This window comes from Ricinus communis, chromosome 5 (assembly GCF_019578655.1).
Source record: "Ricinus communis isolate WT05 ecotype wild-type chromosome 5, ASM1957865v1, whole genome shotgun sequence".
Classification (NCBI taxonomy): domain Eukaryota; kingdom Viridiplantae; phylum Streptophyta; class Magnoliopsida; order Malpighiales; family Euphorbiaceae; genus Ricinus; species Ricinus communis.
The window spans coordinates 7,747,070-7,770,082 of record NC_063260.1 but is presented as its reverse complement, the minus strand read 5'-3'; the positions used below and the strand labels follow the sequence as shown (position 1 = coordinate 7,770,082).

Here is a 23,013-nt window from a genome sequence, read left to right as displayed (position 1 = left end):
GAAATATACTCAGATTGTTGTTCCTGACACTTCTCCACCTTCTGCTTCTCATGTCTCTCAAGTGTCTCCTCAACAAGGTAATTCTAGTCTGACATATGTTTCTACTGCTTCTAACACTTGGGTTATTGATTCAGGGGCTACTGACCATATGACTAGTAATTCTTCTATACTTTCCTCTTTAATGTCTTCACCTGTTAAGTCTGTACATGTTGCTAATGGGACTTCTATGCCAATTACAAGAGTTGGAAATGTCTCAATTTCTCCTACATTCTTAATGTCATATGTCTTACTTGCCCCTGATCTTTCTAATAATCTTCTTTCCATTAGTAAGATTACCAAAAGTTTTAATTGTTCTGCAATATTTGATTATACTCATTGTGTCTTTCAGAACAAACGTACGAAGATGACGATTGGCATTGGTAAGGAAAGAGGAGGTCTTTATTACTTAAAGGGGGCTACGGAATTTAAATCTAAACTTAGCCATGGTTTTCAAATAGAAAGAGAGTCATTTGATAGAGAGAAGATTCTTTTATGGTATTGTCGTTTGGGGCATCCATCTTTTCCTTATTTAGAGCGTTTATTTCCTAAATTGTTTCACAATGTTGCTATCTCTAGTCTAAGATGTGAACAATGAATTTATGCTAAAAACTATCGTGTTTCTTTCAAAACCAGTTTCAATAAGAGTTCTATTCCTTTTTCATGTGTTTATACTGATGTGTGGGGCCCTTTTTCTACTCCATCTGCCTCAGGCCATAAATACTTTGTGTCTTTTATTGATGACTGCACTAGAGTGAGCTGGGTATATTTGATGAAATCTAAAAGTGATGTTATACAGGTGATTCCTCAATTTTACAAAATGATTGTCACACAGTTTCATACTCAGGTCCAAGTTTTTTATTCTGATAATGGTCGTGAAATTGTAAATCAGTCTCTTACCAATTTCTTCCCAGAACATGGCATCCTACACCAAACAACTTGTGCCTACACACCACAACAAAATGGTGTAGCAGAACATAAGAATCGTCATATCCTTGAGGTTGCTCGAGCTTTAAGCTTTACTATGCATGTTCCTAAACGTTTTTGGGCTGAGGCTATCATGACTGTTGTCTTTCTTATTAATTGAATGCCTACTCATATCATTAATTTTCAAACCCTTTTAAGGATGTTATCACAATTACACTCTATTCCTTCTGCTCTAAATATTTATCCTAAGGTTTTTGGTTGTGTATGTTATGTTCATGTACACTCTATATATAGGGATAAGCTTGATCCACGTGCTCTTAAATGTGTTTTTCTTGGTTACTTTAATTCTTAAAAAGGCTATAAATGTTTTCATCCTCCTACAGGTAAATATTATGTTTCTATGGATGTTCAGTTTTGTGAACAAGTATCTTATTTTTTTGGGGATGTATCTATGATTCCTCTTCAGGGGGAGATTAGTAGTAAGGAAGAGGAACGGTTATGGCTAGAATAGAAGAAGTTGTGGATGTCGAGTAAGGGGGAGAATTCAGCTATTATGGAGAATAATGAATCTTTAGATAATACTTGTTCTGTTGAGTTTGAGTCTGAATTTAAGGAGAAAAATGATGAAAGACCAGCTAGGTTATACCAAAACGGTTATACAAGAAAGCGAATGCCACCGTTATGCCTTCTCCCCGACTCTAGTGCCCTCTTGATGATACTACCATGCCATCGGATGACTCTTCTACTATTAATCCTGAGGTATGTGTTCCCTCTCCTACAACTTCAACTTTAGAGAAAGATTCTAGTCTTGTAACATTAGAAAATGCTATTTTGAATCCACAAGTTATGGATCACGATCATGGTAGGAGATATCCCCATCGTGAACGTAGAGAACTTGATAGGTTGAGTTTTTCCAAGTCATCTTTTAATGTCACTTATCCTATTTCTGATTTTATCTCTTATCATCGTCTGTCTAAGGCTCATCTAGCTTTTGCTCTTCAGTTGTCTTCTGTGTCTATTCCTAGTCATGTTCAGGAAGCCCTTGGAGATCCTAAGTGGAAGGTTGCTATGGAAGAGGAAATGAAGGCTCTCCAAAAAAATTCTACTTGGGAGATGGTTGAGTTGCCACAAGAAAATAAGACAGTAGGATGCAAGTGGGTGTTTACAGTGAAATACAGGTCAGATGGGACAGTTGAAAGGTACAAGGCTAGATTGGTGGCCAAAGGTTACACTCAAACCTATGGGATTGACTATCAAGAGACTTTTGCTCTTGTGGCTAAGATGAACACCGTTCGAGTCATTCTATCTCTTGCAGTCAATCTAGACTGACCTTTACGCCAGTTTGATGTAAAAAAATACTTTTCTCCATGGTGATTTGATAGAGAAGGTGTATATGGATCCTCCTCCAGGATTTACACTAGGAGGAGGTAAGGTGTGCAAGCTGAAAAAGACATTGTATGGGTTGAAACAATTGCCAAAGGCATAGTTTGGCAAGTTGAGCTACTCAATGAAGGAGTATGGTTTTAAGCAAGCTTTGGCAGATCATACTCTGTTTTATAAGAGGGAGCATGATGATATAACCTTGCTTATTGTTTATGTTGATGACATGATTGTTACAGGTAGTAATGCTAGTGAGATAGAGAAACTTCAAAGCTACTTGGCCAAGGAATTTGAGATGAAGGACTTGGGGGTTCTAAAATACTTCTTAGGTATTGAAGTATCTCGGTCCAAGCAAGGACTTTTTCTCTCCCAACGGAAGTATATTTTAGATCTCTCGCACTGTGAACTCAAATACTCCTATTGAGGTGAATCATAGTCTATCTATCTATCCTAATCAGGTTCCGACTAATAAGGAGAGATATCAGAGACTATTGAAAAAGTTGATTTATCTAACTCACACTAGGCCTGATTTATCATATGCAGTTAGTATTGTCAGTCAATTTATGCACAATCCAAGTGATCGACACATGAATGCAGTGAATTGTATTTTGGCTTATCTGAAGTCCTCTCCAGGTAAAGGTATTATATTCTCCAAACATGGGCACTTGGATATTATGGGTTATACAGACTCTGACTTTGCTGGCTCCAAATTGGATAGAAAGTCTACTTCAGGCTATGTGTCATTCGTTGAAGGTAATCTGGTGACTTGGAGGAGTAAGAAACAGAATATAGTGTCACCGCTCAGTGTGTTTGAATACCGGGCTCTTCATCATGCAACCACAGAGCTTGCTTGGTTAAAAATTCTCTTAAAAGAACTCGGGTTTGGTCCAAAGAAACCTATAGTACTTTATTGTGATAACACTGCAGCTATTGAGATAGCTAACAATCCAGTTCAACATGATCGAACTAAGCACATTGAAGTTGATAGGAATTATATCAAAGATAATCTAGATTCTGGTATGATAGAGGTTCCTTACTTTAAGAGTGCAGATCAGCTGGCCGATATGATAACTCACGCTGTTACTAGTGGCTCATTTTATGCATCATTATCCAAGTTGGGCATGTGTGATATCTATGCACCAACTTAAGGGGGAGACTTAGCATATATAGCTGTATACCTATTTAGGAATTATAGTTGTAATATTTCTCTATTTATTTCCTGTAATTATTCCTATATAGTTGATTTACCTTTCCTGTAATTTACTTTTCCTTTAATTATTCCTATATAGTTGACTAGCTTAAATAAGTCTAGGTATCTTATATAAATACCTTGAGATATATGGAATAAACATAAGAGTGTTTTTCAGTCAATTGTTATTTATCTATAAATTTATAATTTTATGATTGATTTTATAATTTTTATTGATGAATTTGTGTTGATAATTTATAATTATATTTTGTAATTTATAATTATAAATATAAAATTATAAATTTTTTTAAAAATATTAACATAATAAAAAACTATAATAGTTATTATTAATGATAATATAATAGAAAGTAAAGGGTAAATTTTAAATTAATGAGAAAAGGATACAAAACAAGGACAACAAGAAAAATAATTGAATAACAAAAGAAGTGGACACATGTTAGATATTGGGAACCACACAAGGGAGTGCAGCTAAATAAGACGCTTAAATCTTTTGGATCCATCATTTATTATATACAGAGTACACGATATAGCAATTAGTTTAATGCTTGTAATTTATGCAGAAATTAATTAAATATTTTATTATGAATTATAAATATTTTATTTATAAATTATTTTTATTTTTATATTTGATAGTTAAATTTATTATCTTTTATATGACAATATATTAATTAATTTTTATTTAAATTATTATAATTTTTATATAAACCATATAATTAATAGAGCACATATATTAAATATTTTATATTTGATATTAATTGATATGTCAAATATAAATATAATAATTATCCTAGCATATATAAAAATAAACGTTGTGGTAATGGAGCTAGCCAGTTCTAATGTTCTAGTTTTAGCTGATTTTAACTAATTTTTAAAAAATAAAAATAAATTAAAATATATTTTTATTTTATAATTTAGAATTGGAAATAAAAGTTCAAATTCCAATTGAGAAAAAGTCTTTTGGTTCTGAACTGATTTTAATCTTTTTTACCAATTTAATTTTATTCATCCAATTTATAAATTATTGACTTGAATATTAAATATTAAAATAAATAATATAAAAATTTTAAAACATAAAAGAAATAAAAATATCAGCTCTAATTTTTAAAATATAAAATGTATTGAATAAAATAACTAATTATTCATTACTAATTAAATTTTAGTAATATAAACTAAAATAAAAATAAAAAAATAAAAAATGAAGTATAAAGACATTGAGAGAAAGAATAATTGACACAGTTTAAGATAAATTTAAATCACTTCGATAACTTTTTTAATATAATCTTTCATTTTTTCTTTTAAGGTGTTTGCAAATAAAAATCTTAAAATAATATTAATATATAATATTTGGATTTTTTTGTAATTAATCAATAAAAATAAATTATTAAAGTGAAAAAAACAAAAAATAAAAACTATAGATGAATGCAATTCTAAATTAAGATGAGCAAAAAGTAAAAAAAAAATAGTAATTAAATTATAAAAAAAAATAAAAATCTATTAATAAATTCAAATTAATAAATAAAAAAAACATATCAAATCAATAATTAAATTTAAATAGATTTTATAATATAGCGGGAAATACTATTATACAAATAAAATAAACATATTAATTAATTTAAATAATAACAAAAAAATACATATAAAATTTAAATTTAAAAAATTGCTACTATTATAGTTATAAATTAAAAGAAAAATTAAATCAATTATATAAAATAAACAATAGTATGTAGATTCTTTTATATATAGTTCTAAATAAATATCTAAATTAAAGATTGATTGATGATAATTTATCAAGTCTGTTCTTTTCCATATATATATATATATATGTATGTATATTATTGCTAGAAAATTTTAAATTCATTATTTATTTAAAATTTTGCAAAGATATCTTTTAGATAATAAATTATTTAATTTTTTTATATTTCTATAAATATATATATATATATATATATATATATATATATATATATATATATATATATATATTAATGAGCAACATATTCTCTATTTGAAAAAATATTTTATTTTATAAAATTATCAAAAATAACTATAATAAATTTTTTAAAGTTGGAGATTTAGAAAGAAAAATAGTGATCTTCAAATAGGTGCCATCCACTCGCTTAATTACTATTTTACCCTCTATCAACAAAAAAACTTATAATTTTTCAATATTAAAAGACGAAAAAATATATTATATTTATTATTATAATATTTTATTTATAAAATTATTTATTATTTAATATCTTTATCTATTTTCTACTTTTCATTATAAAATTTAAACTTTATATTTTCTTATATTTATAGGAAAAATATATTTTTATTTAATTATAATAATATTACTAATAAACGTATTGTATTATAATATTAAAAATTAAAAACTTATTAAAACTAAAACACCAATCCTTCTCATATTTCTTTCTTTACTAATATGGAAAATTTAATTTAATATTTTTAAATAACTATAGAAAATATACTTAAATATTTTAAAAAATAAAAATAATTACTCAATTAAAATAAATTATTTCGATAAATAATAAGTTGAAAGAAAAGTTGAATAAAATAAAAGTAAATTTAATATTGATGATGAATCATCAAATAAAAAAAAAATTAATCGTATATAAACACATAAATTCCTACTATATAATAAAAAAATATTTAAAATAATTAAATTATATACTAATTTATCATATATATTTTATAATATAATTTTTATAATAATTATTTATACGTATAACGAACGTGAATTTATTTAAGAGACCACTACACTATCAAGATTTGCACCTCTCAAGTGCTCCTCCAAATTTTAATTTATTTTTTAAGCTTTTCAATCTTACTAAGGAGTGAATTAATTTTAGTCTATAAGTTACTAAATTAACAAAAGGAAGAAAAGGCAGGCGAATTATAAATCGACAAGTCGTTTAGCTCTTTTCCGTGATTAAAACGGCAGGTCGGTTGCGACAATATATTATTAGGCCCCTAGTCCATCACTTCTTTAACTTTTCAATTGAAAAGGGCGCGAAAATTCAACCATTTAAATAAAAATAAAAATCCCCAAATTAAACTCATCAAACCCTAGAAAATTCTCCCCCGTCTCTCTTTCTCTGTCTCTCTCCCAAATGGATAATAACGGTCCTTTTGCTTCAATAGCAGAGCTTTGCCACATCTCTTCCTCTCAAGAAGAACTATTAAAACGCTGCCGCTTCGCAGGCGAACCAGAGACGGATGAGTCCCTTTCCGACGAGTCCGGAGAAAATGACGATACTACCCCTGTGGAGTCCACCGGAATCATGATGATTTCACCTCCGGAATCTCCGGAGGAGGAAGAGGAGGAAGATCACGAGAATATCCCTCGCGATAACGATGTATTTCATACTCCGCCAGAAGAGTCCACCTTGGCAACCTCCCAGGAACATGAACTTCATCAGAGGGTCGATAGTCACGAAGACCGGATGGTCCTGGGAGATGAAAAAATTGAGGCTAGTTTGACGGATAATGATTCCACAGCTGTTGATTTGGGAAGGGATACGGATTTAGGGTTTTCTACAGAGGTGGAATTGACGGAGAGGATTGAAGTCGATTCAGGCACTGATGTTAATAGCATTCTTGAAGGTGAGGACTTTAGGGTGTTGAAACGAGAATTAGACTCAAGTAATGGTTTATGTGGGTCGTTTTCAGGTAAAAGAGTTAAAATAGTAGATATAAATTTAGAAAGAATAGTCAAATCTATTGAGAAATTGAGGTCTCCATCAAAAATATCAAAACTGGTTTATCAAAATTTGGTATTAGAGACAGTTGAAGCAGAGAATTTGGGGAAATCTGTTGAAAATTCGAGTCCAAGCAACTCACCGAACAATCACCAAATTCAGCAAGTTAATGGTGGTGATAATAGGGAGTTCAATGGGGATAGCTCTGCAAAGAGAAAGCTTGAGTTTTGTGCTTATGGAGTAGTAGAATCTGAAATGGGAGAAAATAGTGTAGGTTTAGGGTTTAATAAAGGTAGAATAGAAGATGGGACTGAAGAGATTGAAGATGATGATAGTGAGAGATGTTTGGATGCAAGTTCTGCTGAAAAGCGGAAAGAAAGGGAAGCAAAGAGCATTGATGATATTGACAAGTTTAGATATGTTCCTCCTACGAATGCAAATTCTCTAGAAAAGCAGAAATGTGTTGGAGCAAAGCGTGCATTGCCAATGTCAATGTGTGTAAACAATGGCTGTGCAGAATCAGAAGTGGTGCCTGATGGCGTTCCATCTCCAAAATCATATGAGGAGGTTGTATTCACACTCTTGGAGGTGCTCAAAATGCTTTCTGACGGGCATGACTGTGATCCTGCTCTGGAACATTTAAGCATAGTGGAGGTTGCAAAGATGCGTGGGATGACTTTTCCTTAGGCCTTGTTTGGAAAAAGAGTGGGAGATGATGAAGGAAGGAGGTATATTCCAGGTGGAAACTGCTTCTCTAGGGGTTTTAGCATGCTGGGTTTTGTGTAAATCTTAAGCGTGCTTAAGTTTTGCAGTTTGCAGCTTCTATAGTTTGGTCTCTGATGAGGCCATTTCTATCTGCAAACTAGAAATCTTTTTAGTGCTTTTATGTATTGAATGTTACGAGATATTTCTATGGCTTTTGAAGTTGGTTGTTGGTGGTACAGAAAAAGAAATGTTTTCCAGCACAGAAAGCGGTTAATATGTCATGTTTATAGCTTTATGTTGCAGTCACTTTTGTTCCTCAAAATGGGCTCTTTGCAATTCATTTCCTTTCCTTTTCTTTTCCTGTTTTTCTTTCCCTTTTTTCCTTCATGCATTGAAATGTTTTAATTTTCTTTTCAGGATTTAGTTAGTTACTTTTGTATTTCACTTCATTCATTTAAGCAATTTTTTGTAAATCAACTCTCTAAAGTCAAGCCTTTGGCTTATAGGAACATAGGGAGAAAGGCAATGGATGAAAAGTAAGCGTGTAGCAGGACATGATTAGACTAATTGTCAAAGGAGATGAGGTGGTGAAAGCTACTCCTCTTTCTCCCCCTTGTTTTCCTCTCAAGTGACCTAATAATGTATTATGTTATGTTCACATCTGCACCAAAAGGATTGTCTATGTATCAAAAAAAATACCAACAACATTATGTAAATACTTTAGCAGGTAATCTAAATTTGCAAAAGCAACAAATCTTAGCTTCCTTAGTTAAAGATTCTTGGCACTAGGGTTGGCCCACTAAGATGCATGCATTGGAGCTTCTTCTATAGAATGGCGGGATGGACAATCTTGACCTGTAGGGTGTTCTTTTATTGGCTTTAATAATTAATGACATCTCTGAAAGAAATATGAGCAGGTTTTCAACAGATAAGGCCTTCTCATTAAACTTGGGTCATCAGTCTTTTTCTTTCTTAATGAGGAACTGGTAAATTCACTTATAATTTAAGGTAATGGCCTGCAAAAGCTTTTGATCCTTGGGAACTGTTTTCAACATATTTTCAGGAATGTCAACATTATGAGATGGATTACTGCTTAATCTGTCCCACTTGGGAGAAATTATCTGGGTTAGATTGGATTATGTTATACGCACCATTCCTCAAATCTATTGGAAGACATCATCGCATGTGAACAAGTTTGGCCACATCTGAATTGTTCAACAAGATTATCTCATAAAATGTATTGTTTTCAGAAACGGCTAAAGGAGAAGGATCAGCATCCAAAAATATGCTCATCTTATAGTGAAGTTGGATATGCACACACAGCACTTCCTTCCCAAATCATTTCTTAAGTAAAGTATTTGCCAATATCTGCTGTGGATGTTGCGTTTATCTGTGTCTAAGCAGATGCGCCTGTCAAATGAAATGAATGCCATCAAGCTCAGGATTTCAGTTCATGAGGATGACCGTTTGAAATCTTTCTTTCCCGACAAACCAAACAAAATTTGCTTGGTTACACACTTAATTTAGAAAATTTGTGAACTAAGAAATCCTCATTTGTGATGCAATCAATTGAAAACTTGTTTACACTAAGTTTACCAGATTCAAGGCTATGATGAAGGAGAAATCTACTTTACTTTGAGTAACTTGACAGATTTCAACCTTTTCTTAAGTCAATATTGTTTGTTTGCACCTATATATCAACCTGGCGGTAAATGCATATCCCAGACTGAATTAGGTCTTAAAAATCTCTCTCTTATAATTTGTAACTCCCAGAAAAAGAAAAAACGCATTGCCTTAAGCTTGAAGGATTGCCAAATAATCTCTATTTTACTCTTCAAATAAATAAATAAACAAATTCTTGTGTACAACAAAAATGAGGGAATACGACTAGACCCTTAAATATTAAACCATATCTACTTCCAAATGATTCCTTAATTCATGGTATTCAAAAATCCTATTCTTCAGATAAGCATTTATATCTCTTTTTATCCTTTGGTGGTCCGCTGGAAGATAATCTTATCAGCAGGATGCAAACAAAAGAAAGGAAAAAAAAAAAAAAAAACCAATTGGAGCATTGAACATTGGCAGGTATCCTCCAAAAGCCAGAAACAAAAGCTGATGTCAACTTTCTTCACATGCTTCTCACAAAAGCTAGTTTTATTTTTTTGCATTTTCCAACCTGGTATCTTTGTTTCCCTTAACTTGGCAATATTGTTTTTCTTTTCTTGGTAAAAGCAAGCCAATGAGTGTAATCTCCTCAAATTATTTAGCACTACAGGGACTAAAACTTGCATACAATACTCTTAAAATCATCACCTCTAGTGCATTTTTTAGCTATATCTTACAATCTGTTGTCAACCTATACAAAAAAAAAACCCATCCAAATTCGTCCCTTGGTATACCAAGTTTGCAAAAATCAAAGGGAATCAAACAGCAACCATCAAACCTCATTCACAGATTGTAACCTAGTCACGGATTTTGGCAAAAAGGTGAATCTATATATAGCCCTAGTGATCAAAAGTACTGATTTTGCAAACGTTTGTCAGGGACGGAGTAGATGTGGGTATGTTGAGCTACTGCTAGTGCTTGCCTGTTGACCAAAACTTAAAGCTGGGTGAAGGAGCTCTGCTTGTGCAAATGAGCCATTGGATGGCACATCCAGAAGCAGATCCTGATCCGAGCTTTCATCAACGCAATGCAAAGAATCCAGCATGAAGGAGCCACCATCAGGAGGCAAGGCAAATAGGCTTCTTGGACTAAAGCAAGTACCATCACTCTCCATGAGTTCTTTGTTTTCATAGGTGGCCTTCATGCTAATCCTTTTGGGGCTCTTCATTGTCTTTACTTCTAAAGAAAAAAAAAAAAGTAATTGTGAGAATGATTCCAATTAAAATTGTGAAATTGCTTACAAGCAAATGTAATGTATAGAATCATGTTAACTTCAATGCTCAGACTATAAACAAGGTCATCTAAATTTCATGCATCCAAATGGCAAACAAGAGATGGACAGAAGGACGGGGTGAGGGAGAGGAAGAAAGGAAGAAAGAAAAAAGAGTAACGGGTTTCTAAGACATCATTCAAACCGCCCCGCACTGCCACCATGAAAAAGAAAAACAATAAGAACAGAAGACATTGCCATTGTTCAACCTTCTGATTATTCAACCTTGAAATACAATGTTGGTATCGAAAATCAGTAGTTATTTTGTTATAATAAAAGCAACTCCAGTTTATTCAACAATACATGCAGCATTAGCAAATGTTGGCTTACCTATATATTTTTGGCCTATGCTGTCCCGTGATCTCTTACCGCTAACTGAATTGCTAGATGACACAACAGTTGGCCCTCTTCCAACAAGAGACTTTTCATTACTATTTCTACACTTCTGCAGCCAAGTAAAGACAGTCAGTTGCTATTTATTTGTGGACTCACTATCGAAGTTATTAAATAAACATGACATTTCTATGTAGAGATACTCCTACTTAGAAAAATAATTCAAACCTTGAGTTGAGTATAATGCTCCACCCATTTTGATTTTGACAGATTGGATAGTGTCAGCCTTTTCAAAGTATTACAGTCTTCAGCTTTAGCTTCTGAGAAGGAGATATCAAAGACCCCTTCCGCGAGCAGTTGTTGATAGCAAGATATATTCTCCTTAAATTGAGGGCTATCAAACATGCTTTTGATGCTGCAGATGGAACAAAAAGAACATGAGTAATGTCAGATCATGTCTCAACTTCTTAAAACCTTCTATATGGAATGTAAATATAACAACACACACACACACAAAAAAATAAAAAAACAGCATGCGCTGCTGCCAATGTGATCATTTGATGTTCAGTTACCTGCCTTCATTTTGCAAGCTAAATGAGATGAGAATAAACAGGACAAGATTCAAATTCATGCTGACAAAACACTGTAAAATTTGCTTTAATCTACTAATGCATGATTGAAGAGAATATTCACCACCATTAGCATATATAGGGCTTATGTCTAATGTCATTCTCCCACCATACTAAGACCAATATAACGCAATGCTGACCTGTCAGGAAGTTGGGCAGTATCAACAGGAGGTAGATATTTTAGCAGCTGCTGCTGCTCTTCATTTGTCAAGTATCTAGCAAACTCCTCAAAATTAAGAATATCCTGTGATAAAACAGAAGAGAATCATCATACAAGCTCAACAGTTAAGAAGCGCAGTACACCTGCGACATTTCTAAAAATGCATAATTCCTGATCCTTCGCGAAATTAGAGTAAATAGGCTGTAAGGCAGAATGGCATAGATCATTCAGGAGAAATTAGAAGAAAAATGCAAAATCTCTGACTTGGTTATATGCAAGACATTGCCAAGAGTACATGCAATAGTCTGATTGTGCCTCATGATAGCACCATGTGATTTAGGATGCAATAATTGCTAAGGATCAAATTGTGAGTACTGGAATTGACCGTGAAACTATTGCATTGTAACTTACATTTAAGTCCACGTTGCACAGTGGTGAATTATGATTTCCCAGAACTTGCACCCTTTCATGCTGAAACTTGTCCCTGAAATTCCACATAGCATAATACATCAAATACAGCACTAGTATGTTTTAAGCTCCTTTTCCATTTGTACTGACCAATTTCCCAATTACTTCCGTTAATCCATCCAGTCGCTAGCTTTTTCTATGAATACTCGAAACTAAAAGGTTTACTGTTACAAAAAAGGTAGATTATAAAGCAAGGGCTATTTTCTCTTTTAAGTATTATCAGGCTAATTCCTCCATGTTAGAGACTTGACTCATGTCTGTATTTACATTTACATTCTCATGTTTCTTTAGGAGGTGGTTATCATAGGAACTTCATAACTTTGTTAACCACTGCCACAATATTTAGCTTGGCTATATAACTGGCAAAAAAAAAAACTCCACTTGCAAAGAAAAGATCTTTAGACTTCTGAAAACATCCAGGAAAAGTTTACCTCTTAAGTTGCTCATGCTGCAGCCCTTGTCCAATAGGGTTCTTAGCTTTTTCTATTAGAAGACTTGGTGTATGGATATTTTTGTTTCCGATATGTACAAGAAGGCCCAGAGAATGTGAATAAGCCTCATTTGTTGAGCATTGTTTGTTCTCAACAGAAAGGGAGCTGGCTTCAGATTCCTCATCTCGAGCTATTGAGCTTGGGTGTCTAATAAGAACACTTCCATGTCCTATCTCAACAGAAACCATTGGTGTTTCACTTTCGAAAAGCAAATCCTCTTCAGACGATCCAGAGAAGCATGAAGACTGTTGCTCATGCAATATAGTATATAAATCTTTTGTAAGCTTCTCAACTGGAGACTGCTTTGGACGATTGACACAGGTCCTCTTCTTAGAAGGTACCATCGAATCCCACACAACTGATTGGGCCGGACCTGAGAAAAAGCAATGGAAGAAGACTTAAGTGCCAGCATCACTAAGCATAACAAGAGCACAGAAATTTGCAAATAGCTTTGTAATTGAGTCAAGACCCCCATAAAACTCTTGCAATGTTAGTGAGCGACAAGTATTCAACCTTTTTACTTCTGATCTACAGACTTAATACACCATATGAAATATGTACCACCAACAAATAATAAAGTGACATTTAGCATCATTTCCCATTATATATAGAGCTTGAATTTGGGGATTCCTAGCCTATACCAAATTTTCCTCTGGTTATTATACTAACGCATACTTTAAATACCATAAAAAATATCTTATCTCAACCACAGCGTCACGTTGTAAGATAAGATAGATAAGCGGAGCAGCAAACATCCAGCATAGCAAAATCATAGATAAGTATTAAAGCCACATATGTTCATTTAGAAGACAACAGTTTTTATTTTCTATGCTTTGAATAGGATAATCATCTTCCATCTTTCCTCCCATCCCCCTACTCAGCACTGATCCAGGAAACCATTTTTCTGCCATACCAAGCACAGAATTTCACAGTTTAATTGGATATTTGGCATATCAATCAGAATATGCAATTCATCCATTTAGTTCAATATGCCGTCAACTATCACACTTACAAACTCAGTCTCATTTGCACAATCAGAACAGAGGAAACCAAAAGCAATTTAGTGCTGGCCCAACCTGTCAAATCACTTGCATCTGCACTGCCAAATTGCGCACAGCTCTCAGAGTTGGATATGGCTGACCCAGAGCTTGATCTGTTACTAATATCTTCATCCAAAACCTTTCTGTAACCCTGATTGTAGTCATGGACAACCCCTCCGACCACCCCATTATCATGATTCGCCTTTCTTTTGAGCAATTTCACATCTTTGTTCTTGTTTATAGATATGCTCTTCACTCTAGAGACCCTATGATCCTCATAATCATCGGGGTCTGCCCGGGCATGAAGTGGTGTATAGTTTGCTAGAGTTCCCTTTGTTCTCCATCTAGAGCCACAAGCGTTACATAGGACGGGCTTCTCAGGAGGCCCATTGCGCCAAAGAGGTGTGCCTATTGCAAAAATTTCTTGTCAGAAATACAAGATAAACGAACAACTATTTAAATACAAGAAATATGCACAACAATAATATAATTTGCAATTTATTTTCAAGCAATATGTCTGAAGGACAATGGTGATAGGGAAGAAGGAATTTTAGCTTCTAAAACCAAAACAAGGCTGTGAAGGATGCTCATGACTGTTGAAAAAACATAACAAGAAGCTACATCATGCATGCTTAAACAAGATAAGCATGCACCAAAGAAGAAGGTAGTGTTGAGCTAGGAATAAAGAATTGTCTGTAACAAACACAAGAAAAAACATCAAAGAAAGAGTTCTTAAATAGGAGAGAGAAACTGAATTAGCCAAAGGTCATATGAAATTGATGTGGGGCATTTCCCCACAAAATCCTAGTTAAAATGTTTTTCACTCAGAAAAGAAGCACGTCTAAAACTTCATAAAAAATCTATAGTTAGATCCAGAGACGAGTATTTTGTCATTCTTTCTCTACTTCTTACAACAAGATTTTTAGCACTCATCTGATACAAATTAGCTACATGATAAGCACACTCTTGGCCTCTAGATTTGTCAAGACCATGTAGCAAATGCTCCTTTACATGGTTTAGGCTCTCCAAGGCTGTACCATAAGTTGCTACAGAAACTCGAATAGAACAGATATCAAGTTGGTTTCCTTTATTGATACACCACTTGAAACCACTAATTGTTACACCATCAAGAAATAGGGCACCAATGTTTTGAATCTGAGCAACATCAAAAGAATCTGTAACCGAGTTTTGTTTCAAACAAATTAGCACTTAATGAAACGTGTGAAGCATCCCAAAAGCTGCTTAGCATAGCCAAACCTTTGCTTTGTTTTCCTTCTAAATCCTAACATCAAAAATGGAGAAGGCAGCAAGTTATTGGTAATGCAAACAAGTCCTTGCCTCCTTATTTCCATGATGAAAGGCATAAGACATTTGTATAACTTCGGCCTTGATTACAAACACTATCTAAATAAGTTCCTTGGAGTTAAGAGTAATGGAAAACTGAAGTGAAGTGATCTCTTTAAGTTCAGGTTTATGACCAGTATACTTCCAACAAATGCCCTGCGATAAACACCAATTCTTTGACCAAAGTCCATTGTATTGATAAGCATATTATATGATCACTTCAAAGTTTAGATCTGACTTAGAGTACCATAATAGAGAGAACTCTTTAAAGGAGCTGAATCGAATAGCCAAAAAGGCATTAGTGGCAGAAACAAGCCCCAAAAATAAGTTTAAAATGAAATGGTAAGTAATGCTTTAGCAGCAAAGATTGCCTGGAAATTGGAACATAGACAGGAAGTTTTATGGGGAAAATTTCATGTAAAGCTTAACAGATAATGCATGAATGAGGCACATCTTTTCATTGAATCATTATCTCTATAAGGAAAATACAAACAGCAACTACAGTTTGACTAAGTATTTAGGTCCACTAGAATCTTAGAAACAATCAAATGCAATTTGCCCATGAATTAAAACACTACGAACTCAATTACCACTGGGGAGATAGATATGTTCAAAATTTGTTAGAAGGTCAAAGAAGAAAGCACCAATCATAATAAAGTTTATAAATTACAATAACAAACTCAAAAGATATAAAAACCAGCATCTGATATATTTAAAGACACCTGTTATTCACAATATCATGTACAAATAGAATAGCCTACAAGAACAGCACATATTTTCAAATTTAATTATCATTTGTCCTGGTAATCACTGCCTTGTTGCTTAGAGTTGTTCTGTTCAATTATAATATATTGTCCCAGGCATCTGAAATCAATTAAAGATTAAATTATTTTAATATTTGGTAAAGTAACCCAAATATCCAAATTGATTTTTTCTTGCATATTTCAAGAAAAATAATTAGAGAAACAAGAACTCACTTGTAACTCCACAGTGACAGCAAGGTCCTTGCTTGCCCATGTCTCTTATCTTTTTCAAGAAATTGAAATTGAAGGGAAATATTACACAAAGAAAAGAAAACTTTATTCACAGAAATTAAAAAAGTTTGCAATTTTTTCTTTAAGAAACAAAAACTCAAAAATCAAAAGTTTTGTTTGTTATCTTCAAGGTTTATATGGCATATACATATGTATATACATAGAGTACTGGGTATCTTTATAGAAGGCTTTTCGGCAACAAACCCAGAAACAGAGTTTGCAAAATAAAGCAAAAGCCAAACCCAGAAGAGTTTTTTTTTTTTTTTAAATGTCTTGACAGTTTAACAAAAAACAAACAGAAGAGCAAGAAAAAAAAAAGGAACAGCCCAAAAACAAGAAATGAAACTATTTTGATGGGTTTTTTTGTTTTTTCAGCTGGGAATCTGTACAATTCAATGGAGAAGAAGAGAAAAGAGCATTTAGAGAAGGAGAAGGAGAAGAAGAATCTAATAAATGGCTGTGAAAAAAGAGGAAGGTGAAATGTTAAGAAAGAGAAGAATGAGAAAAGGACAGAGAGATAGAAAGAAAGAGAGAAAGAGAGTGTACATATTGTTGTATTGTATTGTATGTGAAGTAAATGTTGGAGCTTTCTTCTTCTTTGCCTTTTTTCTTCATTATATTATTTTTTATTATTATTATTTTCTTTCTTTTCTTTTGATGTTATTGAAAGATTTCAGTTTTCAATTCCAATTCTTATATTTTGAAAGTAAAAAAATGAATTGATTTTTCTTGTTTAACTTGAAATTGTTTGTCATGGCTGTGAAGGAATATTATTTGCACTTATCCTTGTTGACTGTAGACTTTTATGCCCTCTGTCACTCTATTTGTTTGTGTAAATTTTCAGAACTATATTTAATATAATACTTGAAAAAAGAAATAAATAATTGTGAATATTTTATAACAAAAAATATAAACAAAGAAATATTTCTTATTTATTTACTAGTCTAGCTCTAACAAATAAGAGCTACATAGCTGAAATAATAAGCAATTATTATATTCTAATTTATCATATAAATAATAATTTTTACAAATGAGAATAAGTATTAGATAAAATAATTGAATTGAATATTTCAATAAATCTCACAAATAATAATATTAATCAAGTTATTTATTGATGAATAAAATAACATGTTTGTTTCCTTTTTCTTTATATTCAGTTAAAATATGTTTTATATTTTTGAAAGAAAATCATATTCTTAAAATTTTAATTTGTATTTTTCATATTTAGTATTCTGGAATTAATTTTTGAATACAGTCAAATTTGAGAAGACCTATTCAAGAATATATAGCTATTTACAACATTATACAAATTAACTTAGATATTATCTCACATCTAATTTAAATAAAAAGAAAGTACCAAAATAATATATTATAATAGTATATCCTCCTTTTTTATTTTTAAAACTGTATTCTAATACATCCAGGTGAGGTGATGACATGATGTTAGATTAATATTAATAAGTGGGTCATTTCTATAAAATTATAGGCCTTAGTTAAAGGCTTAAAGCCACCACATCCTGTGATGATTCGTGCTCACAAACACACTCGTCACTTTTTGATTTGCCTAAGCAATGTCAAATCGGGACCCACCATGCGTCGCTCGCCCTGTTGCTCTCTGTTTTAATCTAGATCAATAGGTGATCTAAGCGGCTGTCACTCGCTGTAATTTATTGACCATGTCACTCTATCATTAATAATGTAAGAAGCAATAGTAAAAGAAAAGAAAAATGAAAAGTCTAATGCTTCAATTTTATAATGTTATATAATATGTGATTTGAAATTCTTTTATCCCTTTTAAAAGAATATTATAAAATGAGAAATTTAAAACCAAAAATAAATAAAAGGACAAAAATGGTCCTATCCATAATACATAGTGGGTATCCATGAATTTGGTGCCATTGGAATTGGCCTTAGCTTTGTGAATAAAATTGTTTTGGTCCATTCTAGAATTCAGTTAATGAGAAATTCATTATTTAAGCTTTATTTTTTATAATCCATTACCAACTTTTTTACAACTCACAACATGATAAAATCCATGTTCCAATCCAAGGGCTCACAATCATCCTAAAGTTTACAGAAGGATTGGTCAATAAAACCAAGGTTCATGCCACAACATGACTTTGCATACCTTTTAATTTATTACACATAAGTTCATTTCATGCATACCATACTTCATACCTACAATAAGACAATAATCAAATACATAAATCCTTACTTCTTTTTCTGAAAAACCAAATAAATGTAAATAGGTTTATTAGAATTATGAAAAATATCTTAATTTTATATATAGCTTATGTATCATTAAGAGAAACAATATTTTTGGAAAAAAAAAAAAAAAAGGGTCCAAAATTTTAATCATGTGGAGATCAAGGGTTAAAATAATTTCGTCCACATTGTGCAACTGCTGAAAATATTCCATATTTTGTTTCTTTGAATTATACAGAGCAATTGGAAAAGTAAAAATTAGAAGAAAATCTTAAAAAATGCAGTCAGTCTCCTGGTGGGACCCGATCAGAACTTTAAATGTAGAGGTCCCTTGATTTTTATTTATTTTTTAATATTAGATGTATAATAGGTCCTTAATTTAATTTATTAATTCTTCTTCCATCCTTTTTAATTTCTTATTCTTTATATAAATAACTGGTCTGCCTAAGTCGCACCTGCTGACCTATTATTTTAATTATAACTATCTTCTTAAAATAAATTATTTACCATTTGGGCAATTCTTATGATTCAACCTTTATAGATAAAACTCCATAATAAAAGATAATAAAAATTTCAGATAAATTATTGAAAAACTTATTAACCAAAATTATTTTAATATTTTAATAAATAATAATTATTTAAAGTAAGTTAATAAAAAAATTAATAAAATCCCTAATATTAAAATTTCATAAATTTCCAATCAAACAGAAATAACTTTGATTGATTATTTTTATACGAATTAAAAGATCTTAAATAAATTTTTTTTATTTGCTATCTCTTAATATTAATGAGATTTTATTACTTTTAGGACGAATTCAGGAGTACCTATTCATATTGACTAACGCCGTTTGCTTCGGGTGAATTTTAAAATTCAAAAAAAAAAAAAAAAAAAAAAAAAAGAGAAAAGAACAGAAAGGCCGACCTTTGTACAAGTCCTGCTTTAAAGTGAAATCTCACATGTGAACGCTTAGACACATATGAAGGACTATAACACCTGATTTTCAGAGTCATTCGCTAGTCAATTAGGGTCCCACAAAAGAGCCGCTCGAATCGAGAATATTTATAAATATTTGATTAATCCATCAAATACGATCTAAACTGAGGGACACGTGTACAGCTTAAAATATAAGGTGCAGGACTGAATCTATGCGATACACCGCAGGAAAGCAAATTATCCATAATGTAATTTGGAAAATAAAACAGAAGCCGTCCTGAATAGGGTAGAAAAGAAAAAACCTGATCTCCGGTACAACCAATGAGCATTTATTCAATTCTTTAAGTACGTAATATAAAAAAAAAAAGGAATTTTCTAGTAATAGTACTAGTACAAAGTCCATAATAACCCTCACAATTTCTATACTATTTTTTTAAAGAAAAAATTGGTCTAAATTTCCAAAAATAATCGCTAATCAACAACCACTCACAGGTTTTGCCTCAATGTTGAAAGTTGAAAATGTTAGTGTTTTTTCTTTTTTTCTTTGTTTTAAAAAGAAAAGTGTTAGTGTTAACTATTTTAGCGTCATTAGGATTAGATAAAACGATAACGAAAAAATGCAAAGTGGATCATCACTGCGTGATATACAATAAATTTTTAGATGAATCATATTTGTTGTGTTCAATTTTGAATTATTTATTATAATTATGAGAGATATGATATAATTAATTATATATTATTTTTACCGAATAGACGCAGCATGTTAAAATATAAAATAAAAAAATTTATAATTTTATATGATGAATAGAATTTATATAAAAATTCTTCATAGACAGAATGGTGGTTTTCTTCAAATTTCTGGTGAACTTGTGATTATTAGCAAATGATACAAATCCTTTTTTATTGTGTAGCAATCAATGGGTATGATGGATTAATTCACAAGCTATATTAAGCTTATATCCTTGGTATAATTAAAACTGTTGTTATGATATTATCTCAAAGTTCAAGTCATAATTAATAAATTAAGTAGCAAGTCAATTATTGTAAAGGGTAATAGAGCAGCACTATTGCTGACCGCAACTAGCTTGAAAATAAGATCTAGTTTAGTTTTATTTGTAAACTAATATATAAGGTAACCTTTAAAATAATGCTACAAAGTATTTGATTATAAATAGATATGCATATTCAGGTTGTGGGTTGGGCTGATAATCTCCAAAAACCTTCCTAAAGATTAATGCATTTCAGTTTCACTTGTCCTTTATTTTCAAGGGTATAATGACTTTATATATTTTCTAAACTTGACACATTTTTTAATTTTATCCCAATTTTAAACTAATGCATCTCTCTATATCTTTATTTATTTGTTATTTTTTTATATGTGTAAATAGAAACAATGAAATGAAACAACATAAAAATAAAGAGTTAAAACATCAATAATTATCATTTTTATAAAAAAAGAGAAAGTGAGTGAGAGAGAATAATAATAATAAAAAAAAAAGAAATACATAAAAATTCTAAGCGAGAACAACTCAATATTTCAGTTAAAACATTAAAATTATCATTTTTCAAGATAAAACAATAAATTTTAATATTATAAAACAAAAATCCTTCTTTGTCTCGTAAAAAAAGTGAGTTTTGATATTTTAATAATACAATTTTTATATGATTTTGTATTAATTTTAATTACACTTAGAAAGTGGGATATCAATAAAAGTAAACCACTAAAAAGAATTGAACGACAAATATCATATAGTAAATTGTTATAAATTTAAAAACAAAATAGAATTGCAAAAATATTTAAAATTCAGGATAAATGGATTTATTACTACCCCTATTTCCATCAATGTTAAATATGTAAAAGACTAATAACAAATTATTGAATATAACATTTAAACTACCAAATAATTGGGATATATAAGAAATTAACACCACTTGATCTTCACAATTACCTCATTTTACTTTTGACAAATATTTTACAGTGTGTTTACATGTGAAGCACCAGTAATCATAAGTAAATTGCAAGCAAACTTGAAACTTTTATCAGTAACACAATTGTTAATTTTTTAGAGCCTAAAATTAAGCTCAAGTTTTTAGTAACTAATTAATGTGCAAATTATTATGAAAATTAATAAAAAAAATGAAAATTGGGGTCTTCCTGTCGCCCATCTTTTGTTGCTTGAAAGGCCTTTGCCACCCGGAAATATGTGTTCCATTCAGTGGTCCGGATAGATGCCCTATTTTGACAAGTGATTGTCACCGTTAATAATTGTAGATTCAATTTTAAAAATAAAAGAGCAAATTATTGTTTGACAAATCGGTGGTGCCAATTGACAATGTGGGAAATGGATAATAATAAAGATCAATTGGTGGGATCTAGCAATTATATATTGTTTGTAAAGGCCTAATTTAGAGCACTTGCCTTAGCTGATAAGTAATTTTTATTTTTAATTATTATCATCTTATTGACTAAACTAATACGTGAATACTGAGATCTAATTATACTAGAGGTACATTTGTTAGAATAAATACTTTACTTTAAATCAAATTTGGTACGGCGTGTGAAAATTAATTGTGTCATTATTTATAGGTAATTTCGATTTCACATTTTATTTTAATGTGCGTGTTTAATTAACAGTAAATCTAACTTTATTAATAAATCAATTAATTAATGTACTTGTTTATGAACAAAAGAATAATAATAATAATGAAAAGGAGAGACAAAACGCAATAGGAAAATAAGAGATGTTTCAGCATGTTTAGAAGTGCACATGCGTGTGATTGGGCATATACCTTATTAGGTAGCAAAATTATATTAAACATAATCGAGCCAATTAACTAACAGAAGCCAAAAGGTTGATACCCATATGCACGTCTACCTCCTAAATATTGTTTTTTCATCTCCAAATTTAGCTCGTAAATTCACATCTTTTAAAAAATAGAAAATAATATATATAACTCATCACTAAATTTTATATTTATAAAATTATAAATTATTTTATATTTTATTATTCAATTTTTTAATCTTACTTTAAAAAATTTAGTAGTAAGTAATTAATATTTTATATTTTTTGATTAATTTTTTTATAAATTATTTTTATCATGTATTAATTTTTTATTTGTAAAACAACTAAATTAATCGTAAATAAAACCTAATGATTTAAAATAAAATAAAAATAAAAATTCTATATAAAATTTAATAATTATTTGTATTATTATCTCTATGTTATTATCTTTTTTATCGGAATAGCAAAATATCTTTTACTGCTAAATCACTTAAGATTTAATTTAAAAAGTCCAAATGATATTTGTTTATAAAAAAAGAATTCAACTTTTACATTGATGAATCTGTGGCAGTAACCATAATGGTCAATTTTGATGCATTTATAATCATTGCGTTTTCTTTTCATTTGTTTTCTAGTGTTTTAGCACATAATTCAGTGTTAGTGAACTTTTTTTGTTTAATTTTTATACTAACAAA

The 23,013-nt window shown here is 31.0% G+C and overlaps 2 protein-coding genes across 2 annotated transcripts; one reads left to right on the top strand and one right to left on the bottom strand.

Moving 5' to 3' along the window:
- Positions 1-6,470: 6,470 nt before the first annotated feature.
- Positions 6,471-8,313, top strand: LOC8269019. Its single transcript, XM_015726643.3, has one exon. It carries the CDS (start codon positions 6,667-6,669, stop codon positions 7,939-7,941), a length of 1,275 nt encoding a protein of 424 aa, XP_015582129.1. The 5' UTR covers positions 6,471-6,666; the 3' UTR covers positions 7,942-8,313.
- Positions 8,314-10,238: 1,925 nt separating this feature from the next.
- Positions 10,239-16,973, bottom strand: LOC8269035 (GATA transcription factor 26). Its single transcript, XM_002531169.4, has 8 exons — positions 16,340-16,973; positions 14,055-14,426; positions 12,919-13,351; positions 12,431-12,503; positions 12,000-12,103; positions 11,459-11,645; positions 11,228-11,342; positions 10,239-10,806 (listed from the first exon to the last, which is right to left on the bottom strand). The coding sequence occupies exons 1-8, from the start codon at positions 16,377-16,379 to the stop codon at positions 10,502-10,504; spliced, it is 1,629 nt and encodes a 542-aa protein (XP_002531215.1). The 5' UTR covers positions 16,380-16,973; the 3' UTR covers positions 10,239-10,501.
- Positions 16,974-23,013: the final 6,040 nt, after the last annotated feature.